At 37.6% G+C, this 16,483-nt stretch overlaps 1 protein-coding gene across 2 annotated transcripts in view; it reads right to left on the bottom strand.

Annotated features, from left to right (window-relative positions):
* The window catches only part of LOC134531904 (protein DDI1 homolog 2), a 35,387-nt gene extending 21,470 nt beyond the window's left edge, over positions 1 to 13,917 (bottom strand). Inside the window, exons 1-6 of one of the 2 annotated variants that reach the window (XM_063367937.1) lie at positions 13,568 to 13,917; positions 11,853 to 12,044; positions 8,600 to 8,854; positions 6,851 to 7,083; positions 2,789 to 3,109; positions 1,349 to 1,609 (exon numbers count right to left, since the gene is read on the bottom strand). In XM_063367937.1, the coding sequence (XP_063224007.1) occupies positions 1,598 to 1,609; positions 2,789 to 3,109; positions 6,851 to 7,083; positions 8,600 to 8,854; positions 11,853 to 12,044; positions 13,568 to 13,829 (1,275 nt within the window). In that variant the 5' untranslated portion in view covers positions 13,830 to 13,917 and the 3' untranslated portion in view covers positions 1,349 to 1,597. Of the gene's footprint in view, positions 1 to 1,348; positions 1,610 to 2,788; positions 3,110 to 6,850; positions 7,084 to 8,599; positions 8,855 to 11,852; positions 12,045 to 13,567 lie in introns of those variants that run through there. The other variant, XM_063367936.1, reaches the window with a different exon arrangement.
* Positions 13,918 to 16,483: the final 2,566 nt, after the last annotated feature.

Here is a 16,483-nt window from a genome sequence, read left to right as displayed (position 1 = left end):
ATATTCAGCCATGTGCTTGTTGTTGGTATGGAAGTACCATATTCCACTACCCACCACTTTGCCCGGCATTCATTAATAGCAATATACCAGGTTTAACATTATTATTATTATTATTTAAAAAGACATTTTTAACCAAAACAATAAAAGTTGACCCTATCCAGTACCCGAAGATATAATGGCTGACTATGAATAATCCACATACCATAATGGATTTTCAATAATTTTTTTTCCATGACCAATGAATCCACAAAAAAATACTATGGTTCACTTAGAATTTTTTACGTGGTTACAAATCATGCACTAATTTTAAAGACCACATGAAATATTGAAGACTTTTATTACCGTTGTTCCGTTACGGTTAACAAAGTAACCAATGGAAGTTTAAACAAAAAATATATATATATTGAGAAGCACGGAAATTAATTTCACTGTAACCTCAAACAGCGGTGAGAGACAAAACTCCACGATTAAATGTGATAATCAAAACAAATGCAAAAAATGTTATAATTTAATAAAATATTTGGAACGTTTATTTCAAAATTTTAATAATTAAAGCAAATGTTCATAAAAAATAGACATTGGTATTATTTTTAAAATTCAGTTTCATTTGGATATGGCGCTGTATTTATCTTCTACCATCATCGAGCTACCGGGAATTGTTGATTTCATAAAAACAGTTTACTTTAATTTCTCGGAATAAAGTTTTTAAACATGCATTGCGGTAAATGTTAATATGAATATACTGATATATTAGAAAAGCAACATTAAAAGTTGACAAAAAGAAGTAGCATTTGGAACCATTTCGAGAAACAGATTTTTGATATTCAACATCCAAATGCGAAGTTTATTAATTGCTATTATCAACAACTATGCATTTACAAATATTTGCACATGTCTAGGCAACAGGCAACTCATCTCTTCTTTCATTCCCAGAGAAATGTTTCCTGGACATGCTGCATCCTATGGATTCTGTTTTTCTGGAGCTATTTCAAAACCAAGGTATACCAACATCCCAAAACTTTGGAAGCTCTTAAGAAGGTGAGCCCAGGAAGTTGTTGCCATTCCATCCTCAAAAAACTTCCAGTAATGGAAAAACACCACAAGGGACTCATCCAGTATATACAATGGAGACTACTACATGAGAAAAGTTTTGTTTAAAACACCTTGATTTAAAACTACGTTATGTTATGTTTAGGTACTTTCTCAGAATAAAAAAAAAAGTACTGTATCTTATTTTGATTTGTTTAGAATTCTCAAACTATGGAATTATTTCAGCTGCAAAAACTTTTTTAATATCTATAAAATACAATAAAAATATTAAATTTATTTTGCATAGTTTATTCACAGTTATCTGCAATTTTTTTTGTGCCTATTTACAACATGGAAATTGTTCTACACCTAAAAGTTCAGTACAAAATAATATTTGTAAAATACATGCATATTCCACAATAGAGACATAGAACAAATATGCTGTACATTCAGTTACTAAATCAATATTTCCAAAAAATTTTGAACCAGCTATAAACCAACATAAAAACATGTTTACATGAATAAATTATGAGCTCAAATGAACAAATGACGTCTTGAACTTTTACACTCAGTTGTCTGCCTGTGAACAAATCAATAAAAGGTACACAAAGACTTGATCCGTTTACTGTGTAAATTTTAATCAACATTTATCATAGAAATACAGCAAAATGGCCTTTTGGTACCCTGTCAAATTACTGTATTTAAGTTTGAACAATGGAGTAACATGGTCACGCTTATCTGCACGATTTCACAAAATTAAAACTTAACATAACTCGGCCCACATCCATCTAATACCAGAATACGCCAGCATTAGATGCTAACATCACATGAGACTAGATTGTTTGGCGGATAATTTTTGTGACGAGCAAGCCACTGGCCAATATCAATGTCAGAGGCTTTTCATCCTTTTGACTAGATAGATGATTCAATCAATGAGTTTTTTCGTCGTTTATTACTGGCTTGGGGTTGACCAGAATGTGTCGAGAGAGGCCCAATCATTAAGTACGGGAAAACTTCCTAAGTCATAATGTACTTCCAAAAAAAACACTTATTTTTGGTACTTGATAATTGATGTACGTACTCAACACGGAACCATTATTAAATGTTTAATATCTTGCAGGTTATGAAAAAAAAATGTAATGAAAAGTACTGTGTGTACTTTAAGATGACGATGATGATGACGACTTTGTGATGAGGTTAGATGCTTCAATTCCACTTTGATACAGACGAGTTTGCTAAACGGGATTTAAAAACTGCACACAACACAACTCGACAGGTCCACACACATTTTGCATAAATAAGAGTCACATACTGTTGGCACCAGGGGCGTAGCCAGGGGGGGAGTTTTAGGGGTTCAAAGTCCCCCCCCCCCCCCCCCTTAGCACCAAATCTTTCATTAATTTCTTATTCATCACTCAAACAAATTTCATATTAAAACTAATAAAAATCTTACCATTACAATATTTAAATTTTAAGTACCGAAAACTGCTAAAATAGCACTATTTTACACCTTAAAATCCCGGGGGTTCCCGGGGGAGGAATCCCGGACCCCCCCCCCCCCGCTTTAATACAGGGGGGGGAGGGAGGGGGGGGGGGGTGCACCATGCTTCTTAACACCCCCCATACACAAATTCTGGCTACGCCACTGGTTGGCATGAGCAAAGCCGGCACAATCAAACCAGAGACTCTGTCCACGTGGACTCCCCTGAAGGGGGGAAGAGCTCCAGGAATGGCCCGAGGGAGTAGCGCGCCTGGTTACCTGCTCGCGCGTGAACCCCAGCCCCACCAGCTCCTTGACCTCGCCCTCGCCGAAGCCGTCCGACGGCAGGACGGCGGTGGAGGGGTCCCGGGGGACGCCGCCCGCCCGGCTGGGCCCCGCCGCGGCGACCCGGCCGCTGCTGTTCCCGCCGCCCTGCTGGGGACCGCGGGGCTGTGCCTCCCGCGCCGACTGGCGCACGGCCTCCTCCTCCGTCAGCACGGACAGCCGCGCGCACTCGGGCAGCTCCCGCTCCGACAGGAACCGGGTCTCCGTGCCCGTCGTGCCGATGCGCAGGATGTTCCGGCCCAGGTCCACGATGCACTGGTGGTGCAAACCAAACACAGGATATCTACGGGCGAGAGGTAGGTACATACATACAGTGAAGCCTATCCAGTAAAAACCCTGTCAACACTTAACACTAATATAATGTTTTTTTCATAGTCCCTAGAAATTATGTATGTACCTAAGAGATACAATGAATTGTGTCTACCATACTAGAGTTTTCAAATTTTCTAATCATTTGTAAGTTAGGCTTGCAGTATACGAGTATAGAAAACGAGACAGGCAACACGTTGCAGTGTGACACATTGACACATCAAAACACACGGACAGACAATATACGTACTAAAGGGGTGAACTCAAATAAGAAAACTGCTTTTTTTTTTAATAATAAAAAAAAAGCCTTGATTGTTGGTGGGTGCATATAGCCCAGTTCGTTTTAATTGAAACTTTGGTCACCATACTTTCACAATGATACATCTAAGCAATGAAAATAACCGCCACAAGTAATCATCTGCATAGTTAGTAAATCCAATGGTAATTTTTATGTAACTTACATATCAGTGATCAATCGTAATGAAAATTCACCAATCTACACATTCATTAGGAAAATATAATATGATTATTCATGGTTTACATTTGATTCTTGTAAAAATTAACTTCTTAATTTGTGTTATTCTAAGTGTTGAACTATGTTGAATTTGTGTTATTCTATGTTGAATTACTTTAAAAATAAAGTAAATTAGTAATTATCCTAGTATTAAACACAAGCTATAAAACTTAGTAATTATTCATTTGAATCATATATGCCCTCTCACCCTCTGAAATAAGTCCTAGTGACGCCCATTCCTGTATAACTTATTGCAAATAATTTGCATGCCAATGGGCCAACCGCTTGTTTATTTTAGCTGCAGGTTCATAAATGTGAGTATTCAACATGACGTGTAGCATTCTCTCTGACCAACCCACTGACAACCCGTCACATGCGCTATTAACACACTCGTTTACTTTGTGCCGTCTGACAAGAGTGAGTGTGTTCCAACATTGAAACCCACAATGTGCAGCATACCACATTTTATATGCTTGTCTATTAGGGGCCTTAGACCGTCTAGTGACATGCAAAGTTGAGCCTTATGCAGTCACAAAAAAAAAAAGTCAAAGTTAGTTTAGCAAATTTAAAGAAACATGTTTTAATTAAATTGCATAACATTATACCCTTTGAAAAACTACGCCACCGCCATCGCAGATGATGTGTCGCATCACCTTACAAGCAATTGTCACAAGACGACCAAGAATAGCCTTGTTTCTCAGATGGTCAGCATATGTGTACAGATAGAGAGCACACTTTGCTATTGTGAAGCCTGCTGCAATTTTTTATACAACATGCATTTGTACATTGTTTTATAAAAGTCTAACTCAGAGATATTGTTTAGAAAGAAGTGTATATATATTAATCAATAATATTACAGAGTTCTGGGATAGACATTTAACAAAAGATAACTGCTCACTGGAGTTGTACACCATGCAGCATCCTACATGTAATTGCAGTTAAATGGGGATTACACTACGCTGCAGATACATACTACAATGGCACAGGTTGTATTCCAGCATTCTTTCAAAATCTTACAGCAATTGTCAAAAGAGAAAATAGTTTTTGACCTTGATAAGTGTTGCCCTGTATTTCAATTAATATCATGGATATTAAAAAAAAATATATAATATATTAAATTTATATTAAAAACCTTTGAACATTTAAAGCATTTACTTGTCAAATATACTACGAACGTGGAAAAAATGATGGTTTTCAAGCAGGACGAGGTGGAAAGGTAATTGACAGCTGCTGCAACTTGTACATGATGCACAAAACAATGAAATGTAGCAGCTGATATATTTTAATATTTTTAAAACAGTAAGGATGGTTGGTTAATCATTTACATACGTAGTTATACATTACATTGGTAATTCATAATGATCTTAAGTAATTTTAATGTGGCTAATGAAACCTAATCAAGCAGCCACACTATTTAAACTTTAAATTATTTAATATGTTGCTAACCAACCATCTACACTAATTTAAGTAGTCTGAATTTAACTAACCAAACCTAATCACTCATTAAAATGGTAAACTTTTTGAAGTATCACAACACCTTTTCAGAGAATGTTTGAAAAATATGTCAATAAATAAATAAATAAAAAGCACGTTTATTTTCATTCAGAAAAGAAGCTCTTCTTCAAAGTTACAGATAAAATATACACCTGATCAAGTCTATAACTTTCATAAAATTGTACCAAAAAATACTAAAATATCTTTCTTTTAAATCATTGACACATGGAAGGTATTAAAAAAAAAGCAAGAGAAAACTCCCAACATTTGGCATAACCTAGACTATGAGTACACTTCTAGATGATATACAGTCAAACCTCTATCTACCGAACTCGCATGTATCGATTGTCCGTGTTCATCGTATACTTTCTACGGTCCCGGCAAAATTGCCATACAACTAAGGTTAAAAATGTCCGTTTGTACCGATGTTCGAATTATCGTTTTGTCCGCATTGATCGTACAAAATATGTGGTCCCGTCACTAAAAATTATAATAGATGATCGTTTAACCATAAATTTTGCAGAAATAACCATTTCTTAGAAAGAAACCGTCATAAAAACAGTAACGATAGTATACAGAAGTAGTAAAAATCACCTTATATCTGCAGCCATTTTATCATAGCAACGAGTGAACTGTCAACAAACAGTAGATGGCTAGCATTGGTGCCATATTTCCGTGAAATCGACTTGTCACGAAACGTTGCCACACTATCGACTTGTATTTATGTACGAAACTTTTTCATGTCGGCTAAAATGGTAAAGTAAAAACAAAACATTTTATACCGTACGTATATAAAATCATTTCAAGAATAAACATGTCCATTATTATAACTGTGCATTTAGACGTCTCGATTATAAGGTACAAAGAAACCAATATGGCGTCCGCTATGGCGTTGAAAATTTATTGATTCCTGTCCAGCATCGTGAACGCATTTCTGTACGCCGGTATTTCATTGTTCGGGCATGCCATCCTAATCTATGGCACATGTTACATCCTGATTCTGATCGGTGTTTACTTTATATGTGCGTGAATGTTGACTTAATAAGTGCAAAAGTGAGGTTAACGTTTTAGAGTGATAAAAATGTCTCGGCATAGTAAATAAATGAGAACACTTGATGAACGAATTAGGATTATTGAAGAAATTGAATTGTAGGTCTATTGTGCATAGGCTATGTTTTTTTTAAGTTTAAATTGAATTAAGTAAAATGCTTCCATTTTTATATTTTTTAATTGATTAAACTTTAATGACAAGTAACTGATATATTTCTGACACTAATTTTGAGATTGAATTTTTTTTTTTTTTCAAAATCTAAGAGTGAAGTCCACATCTATTGAATGTCTGCATCTACTGAATTTTTTTGTTGGTCCCCTGAAAAACGATAGATAGAGGTTTGACTGTATTAACAAATTAAATAAATATAAACAAAGGATTGGGGCTAAACGTACATAAAACATAAAAATGTTTTATCTTAAAGTTAAAAATTATTTATAAACCTAAACTAAAAATTACGAAAACATAAACAAAAAAAAAAGGATAAGTTATTTCATAACATAAAACCCGGTATACTATAAATTGTGTAGTATTTTCTGTTGTAAATGAAGTCATAGTTTCTGCTTCTCAACCAAACAACCAAAAATATGATAAACCACAATGATGGCATCGTCTCTCCGAGACTCACCTGGTGCCTCTTGAGCATGTCCAGCCCCAGCAGCATGTCCATGGGCTGCTGCTCCAGGATGGAGAACGAGGTGGTGAGGTAGTCGCTCTCTATCTGTATCTGCACCATGTGGATGCGCCCCAGTATCTTCTGCACGCCCACGCCCTTGGCGATGCCGGCCCAGCGCGTGTCCGCCAGCCGCATGATGTGGCAGCGCTCCGCGCAGGCCGCCGACATGATGGTCGTCTGGGCACCTGCGACCACGAGAGCCACCCCGTCACCGCCCCGCTGTTCCCGCTTTGCTCTTCCCCCGACACTCCGGGTCACGGCATGCTGACCACAAAACTGCCGAACCAGCAGCACACGACATTCCGTTACGAAGTACAGTCAAACCTCTCCGAAACGACCCCTCACTGGTTCCCAGGAATTGGGTCGTAATAATAAGGGGGGGGGGGGGGGGGGGTCGTAATAGACGTTTTCCGAAATTTTCAGTTGCTTGAGCTGTCAAAAATAGACATCGCTGCGGCAGTTAAAACAAGTCGAGGCGGGCGTGCAATCCAGTCGGTCGCTGTGTAAACACGTTGCCGCAAAAACCTTTATCTCTGCACCCTGCCGGCAAAGGGACGTGGAATGGGGGTTGTTAAGCGCTGACAGCGGTCGACAGTAAGTGGTATCTATTTTTAGACATGCGCTGCCTACGGCAGTACAGCACTCGGCAAGGGAAACGCAGTAACACGCTACTCACCACAAGAAACTTATTTTCTGTCCGATCTTCTTCGGATTTTCGGCAATTTTTTCACGGTTCCTCGAAATCGGGTTGTAATAGAGAGGTGGTCGCAATAAATGGGGTCGCAACAAAAATGTTTTACTGTAGTTAGAAGTTTCTTACAGGACTTGAGATAAATGTTAATACTAGTAGTGATGGGTTAGAATCCCAACTTTCTCAAATCAGAATCTCAAAAGAGTGCCTCAAATCCACCACCCCTCGAATCCGAATCCTGGTTTCAATGGATCAAAATTGAAATCATGTGCAATAAATAAAATTTTTTTTAACAAAGACGAACTGCTTTCTCATAGCACTTGTTTGTTAATTTATAAATGATTTTACAGTATTTTAAATGTCGCTAACCTGTATCAACCAACCGATTTTACAATATCACATATATATTCCTAACTTAACCATTTGATAAAATGATAAAACTACATGAAGTATCGCAATGCCATTTTTCAGAATGATTTGAAAACATTATAGGAAATTAAGAAAAAATCTCTTCAAGGTTCCCCCCCCCCCCCCCTAATTGAACAAGAATCATTGTTTTTGCAAAAAAAAAAAAAAAAATTGGGATACAGAAACTGTCCTAAAAAATATACATATGATCATCGAAATAACTTTCTTAAATTCAACCAAAAAATTAAAGTAATAGAATCATTAAAATATGCGGTAGGTACTAAATGAAGTAGTACCCCAACATTATCTTTTGTCATAAACAGGACAGAACCTACAATTGTACAAACGTACAATGTGTACATTTCTAAATGTTGTATTTACAATTATAGTAAATGAAAACAAGTGGAAGGGACAAACGTATGTTGACGACATTGTAAAATGTCTTCACATACCATTAACAATCATTTCTCGGCCTAACCGATGGTTAACCTGCAAACCGAATAATAGGGAGTCTACTGTACTTCCAAAATAATGATATGAATCTCTGTGTAATAGAGCAATTAACAAACATAGGCAGCTAAATACGTCTAGCAAAGCAGTACCTGTGTCGATGAATGCCTTGACCGGGAAGCCGTTGACGTGGCAATTTATGTAGAGCATGACGACGGTCCCGAAGGACTCCGGGTTGAACTCCATGGCCGCCTCCATGTTGGCCTCGATGTTCTTCTGCCGGATCTCCTCCGCGATGAGCCGCTGGGCTTCCACGTCGAACGGGTGCGCGTTCATCATCCGGATCCGCTGCCGTTCCCGCTCTGCCTTCGCCTCTATCTGCTCCTTCAGCACCGCTGCAAACTCGTCTGCCAACGCGGCAGAACAACAACAGCTTTCAGAGCGCAAGCTGGAGCCTGATCAGCTTCCAAATACAATAACGACTGCTCAAAATACTGTGTGTGTGTGAGTGTGTGTTGTGTGTATATGAGTCCATAAATAGACTAAAATATTTCAAATAAATTAGTACTAGGTAAGATCCAAATTTACTTGCAACTAAATCTTGAATTTGGATAACAAAGAATACCTCTAATCTACTTCTCAAGTACTAAATATAGTTCTTTATGGTCAAAAATACAAGGATATTACTTTTTGAAATATTAAATATTTAACCCTTTAAGTAATCATTTCACCAACTAAGATTACTGAATCAAAATGTATGATAGTTCTTTGTACATAAATTACATCCTAAAAGTACAAAATATTTTGTAGAATGGTATAACTAATAGTAGGTACTTTAAAGGTGGTAGGATTGAATTTTTAATTTACATTTTCTCAAATTCCTTGTTTTAAAATATTTTTTATTGAATAACAAATGTTGCATATTCTAAAAATATTATGATATTTGAGGATTTCAGTGTCCAATCCCTATTTTAAATACATACTGCAATTAAAGGTAGATTAATAACCTCCATTTTGAATACGTACGTGTAATTCCATGGCGAATTAATGCAAATATGTAACAACATTGTAAACAGTCACCCGTTTACAGGTTGATTTCACTATTTCATGTTTATTGTAAATTAATTATTATGTATTTTTAAATATGCATTTGTATTATAAGTCGTACCAGCAACCACACTGATAGGGATAGCTATGGCAAGCCAGTATGTTTAGTCTTTGGAAACTGCCGCAGTTTAATAATTTCTTGTCTTCATTTATTATTCTTTGGACGCCAATTCCTTTTTCTGCAAGCTTTACATGAGTTATACACAGGTTTAATTACAGTAAATTTGATTTTTACTACGACTGCTTAGTATTCTTCCTCCTAGTTGCGAGCTCGCTGGTTGCGACAACAATCCTGGGAAGTGGAAGAGAGAGTTGTAACAAAAGGAAGAAAGAAAGAATAGAGGGAATTCCACAACGCCATGGTCGATAGAAGACGTTTCCCTTGCAATGTGTCGCCAAAAAACTTGGTGCCCGCAATGGAAACAAGAAGTAAGTGTCAACCACGACAGTTAAATACTACAGTGTTAGCAGAGTATTCAGATAGGAGAATTCTGAGTTCATCTACCTCAGAATACAGGGTATACGCCTTACCACGACATACGAGGCGTTTCGTGAGTGCTTCCAGCATCGCGACTTCTACATCTGATTCCTGTCATCTCGTGGTGAAAACTTTCCTTGTACCCCGTTTTCAGGACCATTTTGTATCGCTGATCCAGTCACTGAATCGTAGCCTACGGCCGTCGTAGTTGATTAGAACTCTCTTACGGCATCGCGACCATCCACCGATCTACTCAGAAGTTCTGAGTGGCCGAAGAACAAGATCTACCACAAAGAAAGTTAGTACCGGTAGTTTTAACCATTGAGAATTCAGTAATGATAGTGTAGTATCAAAACTTGACCCGAGTTCATTTATATCTAGCTATCTGTATTTGGTAGGTTACATCTAAGCTGGTGCAACTTTAGGGTATCTGAACATAATTTTTCTATTCAGACTTGTTCAGATCATGAGTATTCATTTTAAATGTTGTACCTACCTATGTGCTGAAAACTAAGTATCAATAATATATAGTAATATTCTGATATTGATTTACTTATTGGATATTATTAGTTTATGGTACTAACCACACACAAATACAGCCAACCACCATACTTTGCCAGCCAATTAATATGCTTTACTCTTAACATACACTACACCGTAATATCAAATTTGAGAAAACATTAATCTTTAATTACTCAAATATAAGTAACTGTGACATGTTAGCTGTGTCAAACGCAGTTGTAGTAGCTAGGTACATTTACAACATAACTTTTAAAATCCAAACAAATATATTAATAAAGTAAATTTTTAAATAAGTCTAATTTATTGTAGAATTAGGTACAGTGTACTGTAATTAAGGAGTAGGGAGCATATCACCGACAAATAAATAAGGACTTAACAAAAATAATTTTAGAATAATAATGATCAAACATAAAAACATGTAAATTCAAAAGTGATAAATACTCAAATATATAAAAAACAAAATTCACATAATAACATGAAGTTTACATTTTCATGTGTAAAAGAACAAAAATTTCAAACACAAATTTTAAAATGTTATCTGCATTACTTTTTCTAAATCGTTGGACGAGAGGAAGTGAATGTAAAATGTTCATGCGCACATACATACAAAAAATTAAGATTTCAGGTACTCTCACGTGCATAAACATATTCAACATGAGGACATGAATTTATTTTTATGTACACAAACTTACAAATGATAGATGTTTATAAACTTACTTTTTTTTATTATGTTAGTTATTTTGGTTCACATCATGTTCAAATGAAAACCATACAACATCCTGCTTACTACCACTCATAATGAAACAGAAAAGCTATAACATCATAACATCAAAGAACTAAAGTCCAGCAATTCTGCACAGTTGATTGGGACTAAACCACAGAAAGAGTATTTCCCCACAACAGTAGTGTCAGGAATTTTCCGCAGAATAGGATTAATAATAAATTTATTTATTTCATTTTTTTTTTACACTTTCGAATAACATTTACCATTTAATTTTCAAGTAGTATTTAGCCGGGTATAATTTACAACTTATTCAGATCATTTAAATGGTAAGATCTTAATTAGTTTTTAATTCTTTTTTTTCCGTAAATTGCAAGGAACATTAATGAGCAAACTGTTGGTAATAGAATGGAATTATACCTTTCATAAAATTTAGGACCTTCTATTTATAAAATCTATTTAAAAAAAAAAAAAAAAAAAGAACACTAGATTTAAACCCTGGTTTGAATCGGCCAATCCTCACAGAAACCCTGTACGAACGCAAGCAATCAACTGAACTGAAGTTAAGGAGCAGTACCGAGGTTCCCGGAGAGCAGGGCGTCGGCCAGGCGGGGGTTGTTCTGCTTCAGCAGGGACAGCTGGTCGGGGTTGGCCAGGAACATGTCGCGGATCAGCTTGGGGTCCTCCTCCGCGGCCCGCGCCCCGGCCGCCGGCTGGCTCGCCGAGGGCACCTGGATGTCGCTGAAGTCCAGCGCGGGCAGGCCCGTGCCTGCGGGAGGCAGGAGGGGGGGGGGGGGGGGGGAACAACATCAGGCCCAGAGCTGGAGGAGCCAGGGCCGGCGCGTCCACACAGGCGAACTAGGCAACCGCCCAGGGCGCCAAGTAGCTGGGGGCGGCGCAGCACGACACATAACAGCTGACATAATATGTTTAACGATTATTGAAACTAGGTGAAAATGGATTTTTGTAACAGTTTGGAATGTTTATATTGGTATAAGTAATTATTTAAAGTCCACGGTGACCTGTTTATGATTTGTAATAGTAATAAGTAAAAAAAAAAAAAAAAAAACACAAGCCTGCTTACATTTGATTGTTGACAAAATCTTAGGCTTACGTGATGTATTTTGAGGCAAGGAAAATTTTTTTTGGGGTGTCCGTGGGGGGGGGGGGGGGAGGGGAAATTAAGGTTTTTCCCCTAGGGCACCAATTTACCTTGCACCAGCCCTGGGAGGAGCACACGGGAATTGTTCCCTAGCACGTACCTACGTCTATGCCTCGATTCTGATGGCATGGTAGAGTAAATGTTTATTGGTACATGCTGCTGCCTGTTTTAATTTAGCCTGGTCAAACAAAAACTTGAACATCACAATACAAACAAATTGCATCAGTTCGTGTGGATTTTTTTTGTATTCAACTTATAATCATAAATTATTATTGGAAAACATGATTGAATAAAAGGGTGCATAAGTGAAATAAAAAAGGGCATTTTAATTTTTTTTTTAAATATTGAAAACAGACTTACTCAGTATTAAATTAATGACTTCTTACTGTTAGCATTAAATGGCATTAAATGGTGATTAATTAGTACAATATTGTAAACAAAAGCAACTAATAAAAATCTAATTGGAATATTTCAATGCCCCTTTCTAATAAAATTGATTTCATATGTCAATAAAATTTATTCTGTTTAGTTGTCTCACTTATATACCAACCAATTGCTGAATTTGTCAGTTATACATTTTCTGTTGATGATAAAAAATATATTTTTCATAATGATGCCAATTAAATATATATTTATATAACTCATTTACAAATTAGAAAATATGTCAACACAAAGTCATGCTGGTTAAAAAATACCCCATACAATATTTTCTACATGTCAACTATTCAAGAAACTGGTTCGTTCATATTCTTGGCAATAATTATGTAGTGTTACAACACAAGTTATGAAAATGATGGATAAGTACCTAAATGTTAAGTTGAATAATTACTAGAAAAATATAAAAACAATAGTGAGGTCATTGTCCTAGCGATTACTGTCGAAATCTGTTACCGCTTCCCCTCTTCGCAAATATTGAACTTCCCCTGACGAAAATAGTCATTTTCGCTTCGTCATGGTTCATTAAATTGTATTATATTAAAAATTTAATACAACAGATATTTACGGACATGCAATAACAGCTTTTATCGAAAGCTGATGCTCCTGAGCATCCTATTAACAAAATTATAATTAATAACTCTTATGCAAACGTTTCACATTATTATCTAACCTCAAACTCAATTTTCGTTTACCTGAACTAGACGACGGCAAATTTGTACCAGAACTTGAACTCTGCATATGCTGTAAAATAACTACATCACCGTCTCCAATACCCAAGTCTTTCAAAGATTTCTTGTCATCCAAAAGCGGCATGCCATTGAAAGATATCATGATTTCTGGAGCAGGAAATCCCGACTCTACTTCACAAAAAGCTTTAAAGTTTTCCAATTCCAAATCTTCACTGACATCTAAAACAAAAATATAGTCCGACAATGTAGTGACTGTTACTTTCATTTTAATTAAACACTAGAACTATTTAGACGCAAATTAATACCAAGCACAACAACAATCAAATCATCATTTTGTTTCACAATCGCAACTGAAAAGGAGTGCTCCAACAGTAAAACATTTACTGTATACAACAAATATAGAGTAACTTCCGTTATGTCATATCACCACTACCGTTTATACTTTAATAATTAATACGTTGTCGAAAAGTTGTAATAACAATTGAATTATAATTAAATAAATATATTATTTGGGAAAATATTAAATTAATATTTTTATGTATCCAAAACATTGTATGCAGTTGGTGTGCTACAATTTGAAGTCATTTTTTGACATGCTCATTAATAACAATGAATTTCTGTAGGTACCATAGATAGATAGCTATTTTTGGAGCACGTAACAATCAATTCTTAGTTTCTGGGTTAAGGCCAATTCCTCTTTCATGGACATGACCTTAACCCAGAATCCAGGAGGTAGGTAGTGTCTCTGGCCTAATATTATAGCTCTGGCTATGAAGGGCTATGTTCCAGATATAAAATAACTTATTAAATGACAATGTTTAAAATTCAACTAAATGTTTTGAATTTTATACCCATAAGTTTTTAGAAGTTATACAACTAACTAAATTGACTATAACGATTCAGAAAAAAAATTAGTTGTCTGTAAAGTCGGTTTACGGACGATAGTTTAACGTGACAGTCATAACAAAACATTGATGGGATGATTGATTCAGAAGAAAAGGAAATATCATATTCGGCCTGAGACTGAACCGTAATAGGTTTTTGCAACCAAACCATTTAGGCATTAAAATATTATATTCTTTGAGGAAGAATTTTTTTTTAATTTTTTTATCTTTTGTATGATAAAATCTACCTCTGCATACTTTTATGAATAAAATTGAATTATTTTTATTGAATTATCACTATTATGTATGGATACAAAGGAGTGAAATGAAATGTACAATTGAATTAATAAATTTACTTTTATTTGCATTCATTAATTCAAATATATTTATTACTCATGAAGTGTCACAGGGTCTACAGGACCCGGAGGCGTGACTATACTTTGACGAAGTTGATTCGCCATCATGCCAAGAAGAGCACGCGTCAGGCAAAGTCTAGGAACTGTCCGGTCCTGAGAGCTTGCAGATCCTAGCAGTTCTCGTCACGAATCGGGGGCGAATTACAGGAGATGTCCGTACGCCAAGGCGGGAATAAAATGATCGCCCTGTTGGGTCATTGAATGGTAAGACTGCGAAAACTTGAGGAGACAAGTCTGACAAAGGTTGGATGGGAGTGTACAGGAGGAGGAACAAGTTTAAGTTCTTGCAGCAAAGGAAAGACTGAGAACATTAATTAGGTTTGCCATCACCCGACCTCTGTGAAAGGTCCGGGGGGTACCTGACGGGCGCTACGGGCGTCGCGATGCTGCTGTTGTCCGGAGGGGCGCCAGGCTAGTGTGTCGCAGCCCCGGATATCACCCCCGTGATGCGGGTTGCGTAGTATTCTCAGGGAGGGTTCAGGCCTAGTGACGGGGGAAATTAACACTATCCGAGCTACAATGATGTTTGGACAGTTTGACCACAAGTATTTATTGAGCCCTTCGAATAATCTAGGTACATGGGCAATCCGCGGCACAACACCCGTCCCTCCGCGGAGTGAGGCTCGGCTGCACGTGTTTGGGGTTAGGCAGGCGCCAAGTGCGGACTGCACCCCCTGGTTCTTTATGCGAATGATGAACTGTCTCTGCCCCTTCCCTATGATAGTGAGAAACCAATTAAGTTGGAACGCCGTCGCCAGCGACATGAAGTCCGTCCCGTTGCAGCACGCACATGTCCGCCGATGTGCGCAATGTCCCGCCTCAACAAAACCAAGAAAATACTTATTTACAATTAAATTAGATACAATGACGACCGATAGCGTAATGCCCGTGAACGTGAAAGTCCCGATCGCCCGGATCCAGTCTCACCAGTTCTGGCTCACATCTCGCTGCCGCACTCGTCTCGCCGTGCGACCACCTTCCTCGGCCGCCAGATGACTACTGCCCCCTCCTGCCGCGTCTCTCCTCTCCGCCCGTCATCCCCCCCACTTCGCGACACGTGCAGCGCTCGGAGTGATTCCGGGTGTTGGCCTCGGCTTCGTCGCTCGGTTACAGCAATTAACATTATACTTTAGAAAGACATATAATTATAATAACAAAAGTTCACAAAAAAAATTTAATATATACAAATAATAAAATGACACGTTCTTGAATATAAAATATGTTTCACACAACACACATTCACTGCACGGGGCAGGGGAGGATTAGGGATTGGCACAGCATAACGGACTTTATGAGCAGAGGAGACACTTGGGTCGACGTCAAGCGGACTGCTAGGCCGTTGATGTTGGGTCGTGGGTACTCTGCCCCCGCGTGCCCCGCCAGGTACACGGCTTGAATCTAACCTGAATGGTTCTCCATTGACTGTGAAGGCCGCTCGGCCGTGTGGAGGACGGGAGACTACTGAAAATTATTGTACACGAGTTGGTGAGAATTACCTTTAATTTAGTCCCGCTACAAAAACTCTCACCAACACTTGGCGACGTCTAGCGGTTACACAATTAACAACAAAAAAACACAACACTACGCGACACTAATAGTTACCTACCGCGGCAGTCTCG

Source organism: Bacillus rossius, chromosome 5 (assembly GCF_032445375.1).
Source record: "Bacillus rossius redtenbacheri isolate Brsri chromosome 5, Brsri_v3, whole genome shotgun sequence".
NCBI lineage: Eukaryota > Metazoa > Arthropoda > Insecta > Phasmatodea > Bacillidae > Bacillus > Bacillus rossius.
The sequence above is the reverse complement of the archived record's forward strand: the minus strand, read 5'-3'. Positions and strand labels throughout refer to the sequence as shown.